This window comes from Microtus pennsylvanicus, chromosome 18 (genome assembly GCF_037038515.1).
Source record: "Microtus pennsylvanicus isolate mMicPen1 chromosome 18, mMicPen1.hap1, whole genome shotgun sequence".
In the NCBI taxonomy this organism is placed as follows: domain Eukaryota; kingdom Metazoa; phylum Chordata; class Mammalia; order Rodentia; family Cricetidae; genus Microtus; species Microtus pennsylvanicus.
The window spans coordinates 3,610,834-3,625,503 of record NC_134596.1 but is presented as its reverse complement, the minus strand read 5'-3'; the positions used below and the strand labels follow the sequence as shown (position 1 = coordinate 3,625,503).

At 53.4% G+C, this 14,670-nt stretch overlaps 1 protein-coding gene across 1 annotated transcript; it reads left to right on the top strand.

Moving 5' to 3' along the window:
- The first annotated feature begins 4,230 nt into the window (after nt 1-4,230).
- On the top strand, nt 4,231-13,194 carry Fut2 (fucosyltransferase 2 (H blood group)). Its single transcript, XM_075952882.1, has 4 exons — nt 4,231-4,351; nt 10,786-11,911; nt 11,954-12,246; nt 12,665-13,194. Exon 2 carries the CDS (start codon nt 10,788-10,790, stop codon nt 11,808-11,810), a length of 1,023 nt encoding a protein of 340 aa, XP_075808997.1. The 5' UTR covers nt 4,231-4,351; nt 10,786-10,787; the 3' UTR covers nt 11,811-11,911; nt 11,954-12,246; nt 12,665-13,194.
- The last annotated feature ends 1,476 nt before the right edge of the window (nt 13,195-14,670 follow it).

The window sequence follows — 14,670 nt, the reverse complement described above, 5'->3', positions numbered from 1 at the left end:
AGCCCTGTCTTCAGTGATATCAAGTGATATGAGGGAATATTGGTGTGAGTCAGGCAGAAGTGCCAGAAGTGGTCAAAGCTTGGCAGGTTCTGCCAAGAAGACCCAAGAACTTTTGCTTATTTGACCTCAACTTCTGTGCCCATGGAGAGGAGGATTTGAGCTTTCTGAAATTGTTGCCAGGTGGTGGTGGTGGTGGTGGTGGTGCACATCTTTAATCCTAGCACCCAGGTGACAGAGGCAGGGGGATCATTGTGAGTTCAAGGCCAGGCTACAGAGCGATTTCCAGAACAGCTAGGGCTACACCAAGAAACGAGAGAGAGAGAGAGAGAGAGAGAGAGAGAGAGAGAGAGAGAGAGAGAGAAGAAATTGCTATCTGAGATAAACCTCATCCAGGTGGAGCCCTACCTGCTGGCTCATTCCAGGTGTTGAGCTCAATCAGACTAGGCTCTCCGTCCCTTCATCCTGCTGGAAGAGCAAAGGTTGTGGGGTCCGACCCTGTGATCCACGTGTTCCAGAGTTACACTGTTAGTGCAGCGCTCTGCAGAGCCCAGCCAGGCTCTGCCTCCTGCTGTGTGTCCCACTGCACCCTTGTTAGCTTCGTGCTTCTGGAGCTGCGACTGCGCCCTGAGTGTGGGAACGGCCCAGGTAGAGGCACAAATGAAGTGATGTCCCGTAGAGATTCATAGAGATAGAAGGGGGCTGAGAAGAGATGGGGGAGGAGTTGCTCCATGGGCACACAGGTTTTACAAGACAAGGTAGTTATGGAGGGCTGGCTGGACCAACAGTGTGAACACCACTCCGAGCAAATTGCACTCTTAGAAAACGACCCAGGAAACCAGACCTGGTGAAACATGGCTGCAATCTAAAATTGGTCAACAGAAGCAGGAGGATGGCCAAGAGTTCAAGGACTAAAAAGTGAGACCCTTGAGCCAGTGAGGTAGCTCAGTGGGAAAAGGTACTGACAACCTGAACTTAATCCCCGGGGCCTGTATGACAACGGGAGGCAACCGAGTCCCATATGACCTCTGACCTCCACTCAACACCACCTGATGCACATGCTCCCCTCCTTCCCACACACACAAAGGAGTGAGACTGCACTTGTCTCTTCATAACACCAGCAAAGCATACTGGTGGACGGAGCGCAATGCCCACACCACACAGGGAAGTCTTCCAACCCCTGGATTTGCAGCTGGGTGCTTTGTTTTCTTTCTCCTTCTCCTCCTCTTCCTTTTCTTTCTCCCTCAGCCCCGGTTCCCCAGCTCCTGTTCCCCAAGCTCCTGTTCCCCAAGCTCCTGTTCCCCAAGCTCCTGTTCCCCCAGCCCCGGTTCCCCAGCTCCTGTTCCCCCAATCCCTGTTCCCCCAGCCCCTGTTCCCCTCAGCCCCTGTTCCCCCAGCCCCTGTTCCCCTCAGCCCCTGTTCCCCCAGCCCCTGTTTCCCCAGCTCCTGTTCCCCCAGCCCCAGTTCCCCAGCTCCTGTTCTTCCAGTCCTGGTTCCCAGCCCCTGTTCCCCAGCTCCTGTTCCTCCAGTTCCTGTTCCCCTAGACCCTGTTCTACCAGTACCCTGTACCTGACTATCCATACTCCTCCTCCTCCTCGTCCTCATTCTCCTCCTTCTCCTCCTCCTCTCCTTCCTCCTCCTTCTCCTCCTCCTCCTTCTCCTCCTCCTCTCCTTCTTCCTCCTTCTCCTCCTCCTCCTTCTCCTCCTCCTCTCCTTCCTCCTCTTTCTCCTCCTCCTCTCCCTCCTTCTCCTCCTCCTTCTCCTCCTCCTCCTTCTCCTCCTCTCCCTTCCTCCTTCTCCTCTTCCTTCTCCTCCCCCTCCTCTTTCTCCTCCCTCTCCTCCTCCTCTTCCTCCTTTTTTTTCAGGCAGGCCTCAAACTCACAGCACTCCTGCCTCAGCCTCCTGGCTGGGATTTGCAGACAAAAGTCATAGAGCCTGGCTGTCTATGTGGCTTTTGAAAAGTAGGTATGTGGGGGGAGGAGGAGATAACACACCTATGGATCCCGGAGCTCAGAGTCAGCTTTGCATACTTGCTAAACACCTGGCTTTTTTTTTCTTCTCTCCATGGCATGAATGGATAGGAAAAATGGCCTTTTGTGTTTCAACTGCCCCACATTCTGGACTTGGCAGATGTCCTGGTGTCCACTCACAGCAACCTCATCCTTCTGTTGTCCCAAACCGAGGAGTGGGAGAAGAAAGGTAGCTTTGATGGGGACCTTTTATGCCCGAGTTTTGTTTGTTTTCGATATGGTGGATTGAGCCCAATCTGGCATCCTAGACAGGCACTTAGTGCCGCGCCATGCCCACATCCTTGCGGATCCTAGGCCGCGCCATGCCCACGTCCTTACTGGCGGATCCCAGGCACATGTTCTGCCACCTGAGCCAGGCTGCTGCCCTTCGCTTGACTTTTTATTTTATTATTATATTGTTTGTTTACTTATTTGTTTATTTATTTATTTTTCAAGACAGGGTTTCTCTGTAGCTTTGGAGCTTGTCCTGGAACTCCCTCTGTAGACCAGGCTGGCCTCGAACTCACAGAGATCCTCCTGTCTCTGCCTCCCGGGTGCTGGAATTAAAAGCGTGCACCACCACAGCCCAGCTGTGTTTATTCTTTAGTGTGTATGAATACTCGTGTGCGTGTTCCTGTGTGTGCGCAGGCACATGTGGATACCACAAGTTAACATTTAGTGTCTTTTTCAGTTGCTGACTGTGCTGCTTAGTGTCATTGTCAGCCTGGCAGAAGTTCAGAGTCATTTGGGAAGATGGAAGCTCAGTTGAGAAAATGTCCCGCCAGATTAGGGTGGGCAGCTTGTAGTGCATTTTCTTTTCTTTAAAATATTTATTTATTTATTATGTATATAATATTCTGTCTGTGTGTATGCCTGCAGGCCAGAAGAGGGCACCAGACCCTGTTACAGATGGTTGTGAGCCACCATGTGGTTGCTGGGAATTGAACTCAGGTCCTCTGGAAGAGCAGGCAATGCTCTTAACCTCTGAGCCATCTCTCCAGCCCCCTGTAGTGCATTTTCTTAGAGATTGATGTGGAATGGCCGTGCTGGCTATTCTTGGTTGTCAACTCGACTATGTCTGGAATGGACTACATTCCAGAAATGGAGGGCGCACTTCTTCCATTGCCAATGGAAGAGGCAAGAAGTCAACACTCAGCCTCCTGGGACTGAGCAGCTACTAGATTCACAACTAGCCTTGTTGGACTGTAGCCTGTAACCCATTCTAGTGTGTGTGTGTGTGTGTGTGTGTGTGTGTGTGGAGAGAGAGAGAGAGAGAGAGAGAGAGAGATTGATTCATTCCGTAAGTTCTGTGACTCTAACAGAACCCCGGCTGATACAATGGCCCAGACCCCTGGGGGTGGTGATGCTTCTTGCCAGTTGATCTTGGATGATGTAAGAAAGCAGACTGAGTAATTCTGTCTCCAAACAAATAAACAGTAACTGAAACAAAGCGGAGCTGAGAAGAGTTGCTGTTTGTATCTTGTCGTTCTCCAAGCCCCAGCTTGCCTGGCTTCGAGTGGCTGTGTGACTCTGGGCAAGTTAACTTCTCTCTCTGTACTTGGTTTTTCCTGTGCAAATAGAGCTATTCAGAGGGCCTACTATTAGGGCCAAGTTTGATGGTACAGGCCTTTAATCTTAGCACTCAGGAAGCAGAGACAGGTAGATCTCTGAGTTCAAGGCCAGCACGGGCAACACAAGTTCCAGGCAATCCAGGGCTACATAGTGAGACCCTGTCTCAAAACCAAACAAAGCGTGTCAGCCTAGGGGCAAAAAGTGTGGTGCACGAGGCCCCGGTTCAATTCCGCGCCCACCCAAAACAGGGAAAACCCCAAAACCTTGTGTGCTATTGGCTCTCAAGATAGGTCATCTGGTAAAGTGCTCTCTAGGACATCATTGAGGACTGGAGTTCAATCCTGCACACATGCAGACAAACGGAGGAGGGCAGCCAGTGAGAGGGCTCCGCAGGTCCAAGCGCTCACGGCTCAAGCCAGAAGACCCCACATAGAAAGCCTGATGCCTGCCATTCCACTGTTGACTTGGGGGTCTGCAGCGCTGCAGGGGAAGGCAGGTACGCTAAACTCTCCCAACTCCTCTAACTGCCCCTCCTGCTGGCATCCTGCAGGCACCTGAGACAAAGCCAACTTCTCCTCTGGAAGCTTAGTCACACTGGTTCTAGGATGTCAGCTGGTCCACCCTGGGCGGGGTTTCTATCCAGGCCTATAGGAAGGCTCAGGAAACTCTGGCCCTGAAAGAAGGGGCAGGCTGGAAGGAACACTGAGCTACCTGCCTGCAGAGCCACCTCGTCATCCATTCGGAAGTCTTCTCTGTAACCACAGCCAGAAAAGGTGAGCACAGACCAGGGGGTTGGGGACAGGTCTCCCGTTCCCTCAACAAACCCTAGGGATCCAGAAAATGGACTGATTGGTCTCCGACCCACCCTAGGGCTCTCTGGGAGGAGAGGCCATTACTGGTAAACAGGATCCAGAACCTGGCTCTTCCAGACTCTGGGTTCCCAGCCTGAGTTCCAGCTAGTTCCTTCAGCCCCTGAGCCCTCAGATCCTGAGTTCCAGCTAGTTCCTTCAGCCCCTGAGCCCTCAGATCCTGAGTTCCAGCTAGTTCCTTCAGCCCCTGAGCCCTCAGATCCTGAGTTCCAGCTAGTTCCTTCAGCCCCTGAGCCCTCCAGATCCTGAGTTCCCAGACCTTGGTTTTTCCAATCCCTAGGTCCCCCGGTCCCTGGTCCCCCAGCTCCTGGTTCCCCAGCTCCTCTTCCCCGGCTTCTGTACCCCCAGTTCCTGGTCCCCCAGCCCTTGGTCCCCAGCTTCTGTTCTACCAGCATCTGTACCCCCAGTTCCTTTTCCCCCGGTTCCTGTACCCCCAGTTCCTGGTCCAGCGGCCCCTGTTCCTCCAGATCCTGTTCCCCAGTTCCTGTTCCCCCAGTTCCTGGTCCACCGGCCCCTATTCCCCCAGATCCTGTTCCCCAGTTCCTGGTTCCCCAGCTCCTAGTTCCCTAGCTCCTGTTCCCCCACCTTATGTACCCCCAGTTCCTGGTCCACCGGCCCCTGTTCCCCCAGCTCCTGTTCCCCCAGCTCCTGTTCTTCCAGCTCCTGTTCCCCCAGCTCCTGGTTCCCCAGCTTCTGTTCTTCCAGCCCCTATTCCCCCAGTTCCTGTTCCCCAGACCTTGTTCTCCCGGCTCTGGTTCCCCAGACCTCTCCACCAGTACCCCATTCCCTGACTTCTCGTACTCCCATGTTGGTTGGTTTCTCTCTTCACCTGCTCAGGTCCCTCCCTGCCGCTGACTCCAGGAACAATGTAGATGGAAGGCAGAGCTGGGCTCAGAGCAACCGGATTTTCCTGTTCCCATACCCATGGCTTCCACATCAGCCTAGGGACCCTCAGAAACCTGTGGGTGCCCCCTGCCATGGGGGGACAGTAGGTCCCAGCTCAGTCCATCACAACACTCTGTGCCTGCTTGAGATTTCAGTTTGGCAGTTCTCTCATAAGATCCCCTGAGAATCACAATGCCCTCGTTCTATGCAAGGGACAGAGCAGGCAGAGGGCAGTGCCAGCCACAGGAATGGCACTGATGGGGTGGGGCCAGGCATGAGGTCCTGCCTGTGGGGTGATGTGGAAGGTGTTGCGGGCAGGGCACTTTCTGGATGGAAAAGGTTGACCCAAAGGGGAGAGGAGAGGAAAGTGGAACAGCTTGTGTTTGTCATACTAGTACTCAAGAAACTGAGGCAGGGGGATGGCTGTAAGTCAGGTGTCAGCTTGGACCACACTGAAAAGCCCTGATGAGGAAAGGAGTGAGGGAGAGAGGAAAGGAAGGTTTCCAGGGAACTGGAGAAGGATTGGAACCTCTCTGCCATACTGCACCCCTCTAACGGAAGGTCCTCAGGAGGCCCAGATGGAGGAAGGGAAAACCTGAACTCAACTTTTCTTCGTTAAACCCGGTGGCCCCCAGAGGGTTGAAACAGTTGCAGAAACTGCTGCGGCTGGGCAAGTGATAAACTTCCTGACCGTGGAGAACAGAGGAGAAGTCTCCACTGCCACAGCTGCTCCGCTCCGGCTGGAGCCACAGCAGCTCTTTAGTCTCCTGTGGTCCCAGCATGCTCCCAGGTCCCCTCACGGCCTTGGTCTTCTCACACTCATCCACGCTCCTCTCTTATCTTATGGCCCATGGGTGCTATAAGTCTCAGCTCCATGATTTGTGATCCCTGAGCAGCTCTGGGGGGGTCTACCAGCCGGTAATCCCTCAGCCAACCAAATGCTGTCTGAAGCAGACAGGTGAAGGCCACGTAGCTCTGGCCATCACCCACATCTATTCTGCAAAGCTAGATAGAGACTTTAAGGCAGGCTCCGTGCTGCCCTTGTCCCCTGCAGCCTCCACACCCTCGCGTCCCTTCCTTAGGAATGGGAACCAGCACAGACACAGCGAACACGTTATTCCAAAACATCTTCCTCTCCTTTTTCTGACGAGCCAGTCAGGTTGTGTTCCTGTTTGCAGCAGGAGATGCAGAGCCCTCCGGTGGAAACTGGAGACAATAGATTGGTTTTGAAGTGTGTTTTCCCATTACTTTCCCCCCATATGTTTGGTGCCAGGTCTGGTATCCCAGATGCTACAAAGGCCGAAAATAAAGGGCAGAAGTTCAGAGCCAGGCTGGGTAATGGAATGAATTCAGGCTGGGCAGCTTAGTGAGACTGTCTCAAGAGAGTTCAAACTGCGGGTGCGGCTGCTCCAAGGTGTGGTGACGGGGAAGGTTTTTATTGTACACATGAAAGAGAGAACAGCCAGAGTCATCTGGAAGCGGCCAAACTGAACGGGTCCATGAGGAGAGTGGGCGGGAAATAGTGAGAGAGGAAGAAAAAAGAGAGGGGGAGAGGAGAGGGCAAATGGATGAAGAGAGGTCCAGGAGTGAAGTCGACTAGTTATGCAAGAGTCAGAGAAGCTGGGGAAGAGAATGCAGCTCAGGGGCTGGAGTGGTTGGGGGGGGGGCAGGGCGTGCCCATCAGAATGACTCTGTGGTGGCCAGCATCCGCTGTGATGATATGTGAAAAGGCTTCCATCCAGCTGGCCGTTCCTCCCAGGCTACAGACCTGCCGCCAGTGGTACCACTTACTCCAGGTAACCCGGGCACAGCTGCTAAGTAGAGAACTCCGTGATGCCCACTGGACAGTATGTGAGTCGAGAACCAAGCGTCATTGCTTTGCACATCTTCAGGACTGCTGGAGGCCTGGAGAGACTCCGCCTTGATCCTCCCTGCGGCTGCACAGTCTCCCTCCAGGATCCCGGCCCCAGAACCGTGAGAGGCTAGACCTAACCTTTTGGCTAAGATACGGCACAGTGGTGAGCAGCCTTAGGGAGAGAGGCTTAGGACTGTAGCTAGGAATTCGGGGTGGGGATTTTGTGTGAAGGGTGTCAGCATAAAGGGTAGCTTTTGTTAGACCAGCTGTGCACACTACCTTCTTGTTCACAAGGACCGAGAAAGCTATGGCTCAAATGGCAGAGTTAGAGGGGAATGAGAAGGTGGGGAAGGAAAACACGAGCTGGAGTTAAGAGCTGGAGTTAAGAGGCTGGCTGAGGAGAGCTGACAGGGGCCGCGGGTGCTGAGTGAGCCTGGAACCATAGATGCCATTTGTCCCTTCTGACAGCGATGAGAAAGGTTCCGTGAGCAGAGGGGAAAGGGGCACCGGAATTTGGGGCCGTGGAGTTTCCTTTGGACCTGGCAACAAGCAAAAGTAAAAAAGGCCGGAAGAGTTGATTCAGTCTACTGTGGTGTCCCTGGCCTGTAACCTCGGCACTCGGGGCTGAGGAGCGTTAGTTAGTCTGGGCCATGGAATGAATTCAGTGCCGGCCCGAGCAACTTAGTAAGATGATCTCCAAGTTAAAACAGCAAGGCTGGGGGTGTAACTCAGGGGTAGAGCTCCTGCCTAGAGTCCTCCAGTGAGGCGCTGGGGGTGTAACTCGGGGGTAGGGCGCCTGCCTAGAGTCCCCCAGTGAGGCGCTGGGGGTGTAACTCGGGGGTAGAGCCCCTGCCTAAAGTCCCCCAGTGAGGCGCTGGGGGTGTAACTCGGGGGTAGAGCCCCTCCCTGCCTAGAGTCCCCCAGTGAGGCGCTGGGGGTGTAACTCAGGGGTAGAGCCCCTCCCTGCCTAGAGTCCCCCAGTGAGGCGGGGGTGTAACTCAGGGGTAGAGCCCTGCCTAGAGTTCCCCAGTGAGGCAATGGGCATGTGGCTCTGTGGTAGAGCAATTGCTAGGCATGCTGGCTGGTCACCCTGAGTTCCATTTCTAGTACCACAGAAGGAAAAAGAACTTGGGAGGCAGAGGCAGGCAGATCTCTGTGAGTACAAGGCCAACCTAGTCCAAAGAGTGAATTTCAGGATAGCCAGGCCTACATAGGGAACTCTATCTCAATGCCTCCCCCACCCAAACCAAAGCTCCCAGCAACCCTGCTGCCTCTGCCTCCTGAGCACGGAGGTGATGGACAAGCATCATCCCTCCTTGCCAGAGTTTCTTCTGGAGAATTACAACCAGGAGCGTTTCGGCTGCAGTCCTGTGCCAGCAGTCGGAGGTGCCTTTGTAACTGCACACCTGCGCGAATGTAAAGCTCGGCCACTTTACAAGCCGCTTGAGTCGATGCCAACATCCTCTTGACTGAGTCACTGGGCCAAAGCCTGTGGTCAGGATTGGAGGCCTTGGGCCAAGACAGCCAGAAATCTTTGGTTCTTTCCTGGAGTTGTACAAAGTCTCCTTTGGAGGCGGATGGCAGGCGTGCTCCATGTTGCTGACCGCACATCCTCTGAGATGTGGTGGTAAGACTTCTGAAGAACTTGGGGAGCCTTGAAGCTCTTGTGCCTCCAAAATGTTCATCCCTGTCACTCAGGCCCACTGATTTAACTGGCACTAGTGTGAGGTCGGTCACACCCTGGCTGCAGATGACAGAGGCCGCCATCCTCAACGGTTCTCCACCTGTGGGTCGCAACCCCTGCGGGAGTCAAACAACCCTTCCACAGGGGTTGCCTAAGACCAGCCAACAAACACAAATATTTACATTGTTATGATACATAACAGTAGCAAAATTAGTTATAAAGTAGCAATGAAAATAATTTTATATTTGGGGGCGTCACCACAAGGTGAGGAACTGTATTAAAGGGTTTCCTGCCTCTGAAGTGCTGAGATTGAAGGTGTGTCAGTGGACACATTTTGCTGTTTTGGATTTATATGTGCGCGTGTGTGCGTGTGTGCGTGCGTGCGTGCGTGTGCACCTCTGTTTGTGCAGTGCCTGCAGAGGCCAGTAGAGAACATCTGATCTCCTTGAGTTGGAATTACAGGGTGCTATGAGCTCCGTAATATGGGTGCTGGGATTTGAACTCCAGTCCTCTGCAAGAGCAGCAAGTGCATTTAAGCTCAGAGTCATCTAGGGATGCCCCTGTTTCTTTTGTTCTTGTTTTGTTTGTTTCTCTATAGCCCTGGCTGTCTGGGAATTCACTCTGTGGACCAAGCTGGCCTCTGCCTCTCCGGTTCTGGAATTAAATATGTGCACCCATCATACCTGGCTTTCTATTTGTTTAATTTTTTATTACATTTCTTTATTTGTAATTGTGAGGGAGGTGTGGGTATGTGGAGGTCAGAGAACAGCTTGTATTCTGTTCGTTTCCTCCTTCTACCACATGGGTCCTAGGGACCCAGTTCAGGTTGGGAGGCTGGCAGGGGTCACCTTTACCAACTTACCCATCTTGCGGCAATGCCATGGCCCCTTTTCTGTTTCACATTTGCACAGATTCAGTATCTGCAGCCTTTGGTTTGTCCCACAAGGCCCTAATTCACAAGCATTCTCTCTCCTGTTAAGCTACACCCTCAGTCTCTGACGTGGATTCTAGGCACATGCTCCACTCTGGAGCTACATCCTCAGTCTCTGATTGGTGGATTCTAGATGCGCACTCACTCTGGAGCTGCATCCTAACACTCTGACTGGTGGGTTCTAGATGCGCGCTCACTCTGGAGCTGCATCCTAACACTCTGACTGGTGGATTCTAGACACATGCTCATTCTGGAGCTGCATCCTCAGGCCTCTTTACTCTTACTTTGAGATAAGAACTCACTCGTTACCCAGGCCTTTAACTAGCACCCTCTGGCTTCAGCCGTCCCAGTAGCTGGGATGCCAGGCTGCACCACTCTGCCAAGCTGGAATCAACATCTCTATGGAACAGCGGAGGCTCCTGGGATAGAGCAGAGGATTCTCCTGGAGAGTCTCAGGTGATGTCGGGAAAGGAATGAGGGCCTACCTACAGTCATATGCATTCAGGCTTAAGCCCGGTGCACTGTTCCCTAGCCTAAAGTATCTACAGGAGAGAAACATTCACTAATTACGGGCAACATTCTCAGAACATGCTAATTGTGCTGAAATTCTGAGACTGTGAAGCTTTGGACTCTGAAATGAGTGGACCCTTCCCCTTCCCATGTCCCTATAATATCCCTGATTTTGCTGGTATTTTTCTTTTTTTCATCTTGCCTCATTTGAACAGTTGACACACACTCTCCCTCCAAAGAGGACTTTATACTGGCTCACTCTGTATCCCAGCGGTGGAGCAGGGCCACACACACAGTTCTTGGCTAGCCTGAGCTATAGCACGAAATCGTGTCTCTAATAAACCAAAAAGAAAACCAGGATGCACACTGAGGCACAATCAAGGAGATAAACTGAATGAATGCCAAGTATTTATGCCCACAAGCACATCCTCCAGCTGCTCCCCAGCTAACCTGCCTGCTTTCCTTCCTGGCAGCCATGGTCAGCTCCCAGGTTCCTTTCTACTTTCCTCTGGCCCACTTCCTCATCTTTGTCTTCGTGACTTCCACCATCGTCCACCTCCAGCACAGAATTATGAAGATTCAGTCCCCACCAGAGAAGCCCGCAGGAGAGCCAGCAGCCACAACAGTGCCAGGGAGCAGCCAGCCGCAGGGCATGTTCACCATCAATGCCATAGGCCGCCTGGGGAACCAGATGGGCGAGTACGCCACCCTGTTCGCACTGGCCAGGATGAACGGAAAGCCCGCATTCATCCCTGCATCCATGCACAGCAGCCTGGCGCCCATCTTCAGGATCAGCCTCCCGGTGCTGCACAGCGACACCGACAAGAAGATCCCATGGCACAACTACCACCTCAACGACTGGATGGAGGAGCGGTACCGCCACATCCCAGGACGCTATGTGCGCCTCACAGGGTACCCGTGCTCCTGGACCTTCTACCACCACCTGCGCTCAGAGATCCTGCAGGAGTTCACCCTGCACGACCATGTGCGTGAGGAGGCCCAGGCCTTCCTGCGTGGCCTGCGGGTGAATGGGGTCCAGCCGAGTACGTTTGTGGGTGTCCATGTGCGCCGGGGGGACTATGTGCATGTCATGCCCAACGTTTGGAAGGGCGTGGTGGCTGACCGGGGTTACTTGGAACAGGCCCTGGACAGGTTCCGGGCACGCCATCGGTCTCCCATTTTTGTGGTCACCAGCAATGGCATGGCCTGGTGCAAGCAGAACATCGATGCCTCCCGAGGGGATGTGGTATTTGCTGGCAATGGTATTGAGGGTTCGCCAGCCAAGGACTTCGCACTCCTCACCCAGTGTAACCACACCATCATGACTATTGGGACCTTCGGGATTTGGGCTGCCTACCTGGCAGGTGGTGACACCATCTACCTAGCCAACTATACCCTTCCAGATTCTCCCTTCCTCAAAATTTTTAAGCCAGAGGCCGCCTTCCTACCTGAGTGGGTCGGCATCCCGGCAGACCTGTCCCCACTCCTTAAGCACTAACACAAGCCTGTCCTTGCTCCCGCTTCCATCTCTAGGCAGGAGGATCTACGTGTTATGCTCACAGGGGAAGAGCCTTCTCTCTGGAAGAAGCGTGTCTTGGGCTGCAAACAGAACTAATGTGTTCAGCAAACATGTTTTTATGTTGGGCACCACCAGTTCCAGCATCCATTGACTAAACAGCTCAGACCCATCGGCAGGGACTACAGTGCCCGCTAACCGCCAGCGGTGCCCACTAACCGCTAGCAGTGCCATTACTGTGTTTTAGCGCAGCTGTCTCAGGATGCAGGAAGGGTTGGCGCATGCAGACGACCACTTCTGGAGGCAGCAAGAGAAGGCCACTCCCTCACCTTGGGTTCCTTCTGACGTGAGACCAATCCACACTTGTCCACTTTTTGTTACTAATAATGAAGTACCCGAAGCTGGATTATTTATAAAGGTCCAGTGAGTAGCTCATGGCAGTGGCAGCTCCGTGGTGGGACAGCCCGCCACTGTCAACAGTCACGTGGGAAGCGTGAGCAAGGAGGAGGAGGGGGCTTGCTCTTCTTATAGCAACCCAAGAACTAACTGGAGTCTACTGCTCACCCCTTGAAGGGAGCCTTCAATGTCCTAAGGCCTTCCGGAGATCTGTTCAAATTGTATTTTTATTTCAGTTATGGGTATATGTGTGGGTGTGTGCGTGTGGGTGTGTGTGCGTGGGTGTGTGCGTGTGTGTGCACGTGGGTGTGTGCGCGTGGGTGTGTGCGCGTGAGTGCGGTGCCTTCAGAAGCTAGAACTGGGTGTCGGATCCCCTGGGGCTGGAGCTACAGGCAGCTGGACCAGATGCTGAGAACTTCTCTCTGAACCTCTCTCCACAGCCCTTAACTCTACCTCACAAAGGTCCCAGCATCACCACTGTGAGGACCAAAGTCAAGTCCAATGGAAACCACCTCTGTAAGCACTCCAGCAGCTAACTGCCTTGTCCCCTTGACAAGAATGGTGTCACTGTGCCCATGTGTCAAGGAGAAAGAGAATATGGGACTGGTTTAGCCTGGGATCCAAAGTCATGATCAGAAAGGAGAGGCTACCATAAGCCCACAGCATCCACCACGTTGCTTGTCCATTTGAGAACTCTGTGGGTGGGACTCAGCTGAGGCACACGCCCACTCTGTGGCCCTAGCTTCTGGGAGACCTGTGTGTGCTACCATCTTGTCACACTTCAGGTGTGCGCACACACCATGATGTCCGTCTGACAATTAAAGAACACAACCTATGTAGCTGCCATTGTGAAAACAGCCAGAGTGGTCTGGGGGAAGAGCGCTTGAAGCTTTTGGGGACAGCAGGAACCCCAAGGTGTCTCTCCAGACCCCTGCTAAACTGGTGCCGACATTGCGCATGGGAAGTGGCCTGGAGGATCTGAGGTTTGGAGGCCAGCCTGGTCTATTTTCTGAGGCCCTGTCTTCAAAAAGAAAATCCTCTATCTGAGCGTGGCGGTGCACACCTGTGACCCCAGTGTTAAGGAAGGTTACAGGAAGGTCAGGAGTTCAGAGCGTCAGCTGCATGGGGGCCCAGGCCAGAGACAATGAGAACCCGGCTGGGCAGAGGTGGCACACACTTTTAGTCACAGCGCTCAGGCAGAGGTAGGTGGATCTCTGAGTCTGAGGTCAGCCTGGGCTACACAGAGAAACCCTATCTCAAAAAAACAAAACAGAAAAAACTACAAAATCCAAAAGAAACAGAAATGTGCCTCCCCACAATCACATGGGGTTGTTGGTTGGCTGGTTTTGTTTTTGTTTTTGTTTTTTTGGTTTTTCGAGACAGGGTTTCTTTGTAGCTTTGGTGCCCGTCCCGGAACTAGCTCTTGTACAACCAGGCTGGCCTCGAACTCCCAGAGATCCGCCTGCCTCTGCCTCCCGAGTGCTGGGATTAAAGGCGTGCGCCACCACCGCCCGGCTTTTGTTTCTGTTTTTTGAGACAGGATCTCTATATAGCCCTGGCTGTCTTGGAACTCACAATGTAGATCAGGCAGGACTTGAGCTCCACTGTGACAGGCAGAGGCAGGCTATCATGCCCAGCTCATTTCACATTCCTGAAAGGGATGAAATGGGCTTGAGCCATCTCTCCAGCCAGATGGGTGGGACACAGGTAGAGCAACCTTTCATCCCAGGAAGCAGAAGCAAGCACGTGGACTTCTGTGAGTCCAGGCCAGCCGGGGCTAGGTAGAGACCCTGTCTCAAAATCAAAAGACAAACAGTGAAACAGAATGAACTACCACAGAGGTAGCGGAACTGTGCATGTGGAACGCAATCGGCTTGGTCCTATCCATGGGTGGACGGATCATTGGGGTGTGGATTCTACCTCCAAACAAGCAGCTCTCTGTCCAGTGGTTGACAGTCACATGGTTGTGTGACCAGAACCACATTTAAGATAAAAGGCTATGTGTGGTACATCTAATTTGAGCGCTCTGGAAGCTGAAGCCTCACAAGGTTCAGTTTGAGCACAGCCTGGGCTACACTGGGAGATGCTGTCTCCTGGGAAGGAGGGGGTGGAGGAGGAGGAGGAGGAGGAGGAGGAGAAGGAGGAGGAGGAGGAGGAGGAGGAGGAGGAGGAGGAAATGGAAGGAAACAAGATACCCTGTCCTCTAGGAAGATCAGGGACAGGGAGGCCCGGGGAGGGACTGAAGTAGGTGACACTGGGTCACAGTGATAAGGAGGGTTGATCTCAGCCAGGACCCACACTAATCCTGCCCTAGCCTTCCAAATCTCCACCTTCCAGAGAATTCTGTAGCCATCCAACCCCACCTTGCTTGGGGCTCTGCAGGGCTGCGCCATGCTCTCCACCCAAGGCTGACTGACTGAGGAGAGACGGTGACGGCGGGCAGGAG

Coding starts and splice junctions, on each gene's coding strand:
- Fut2 (XM_075952882.1), top strand. CDS start 10,788: ATGGTCAGCTCCCAGGTTCCTTTCTACTTTCCTCTGGCCCACTTCCTC.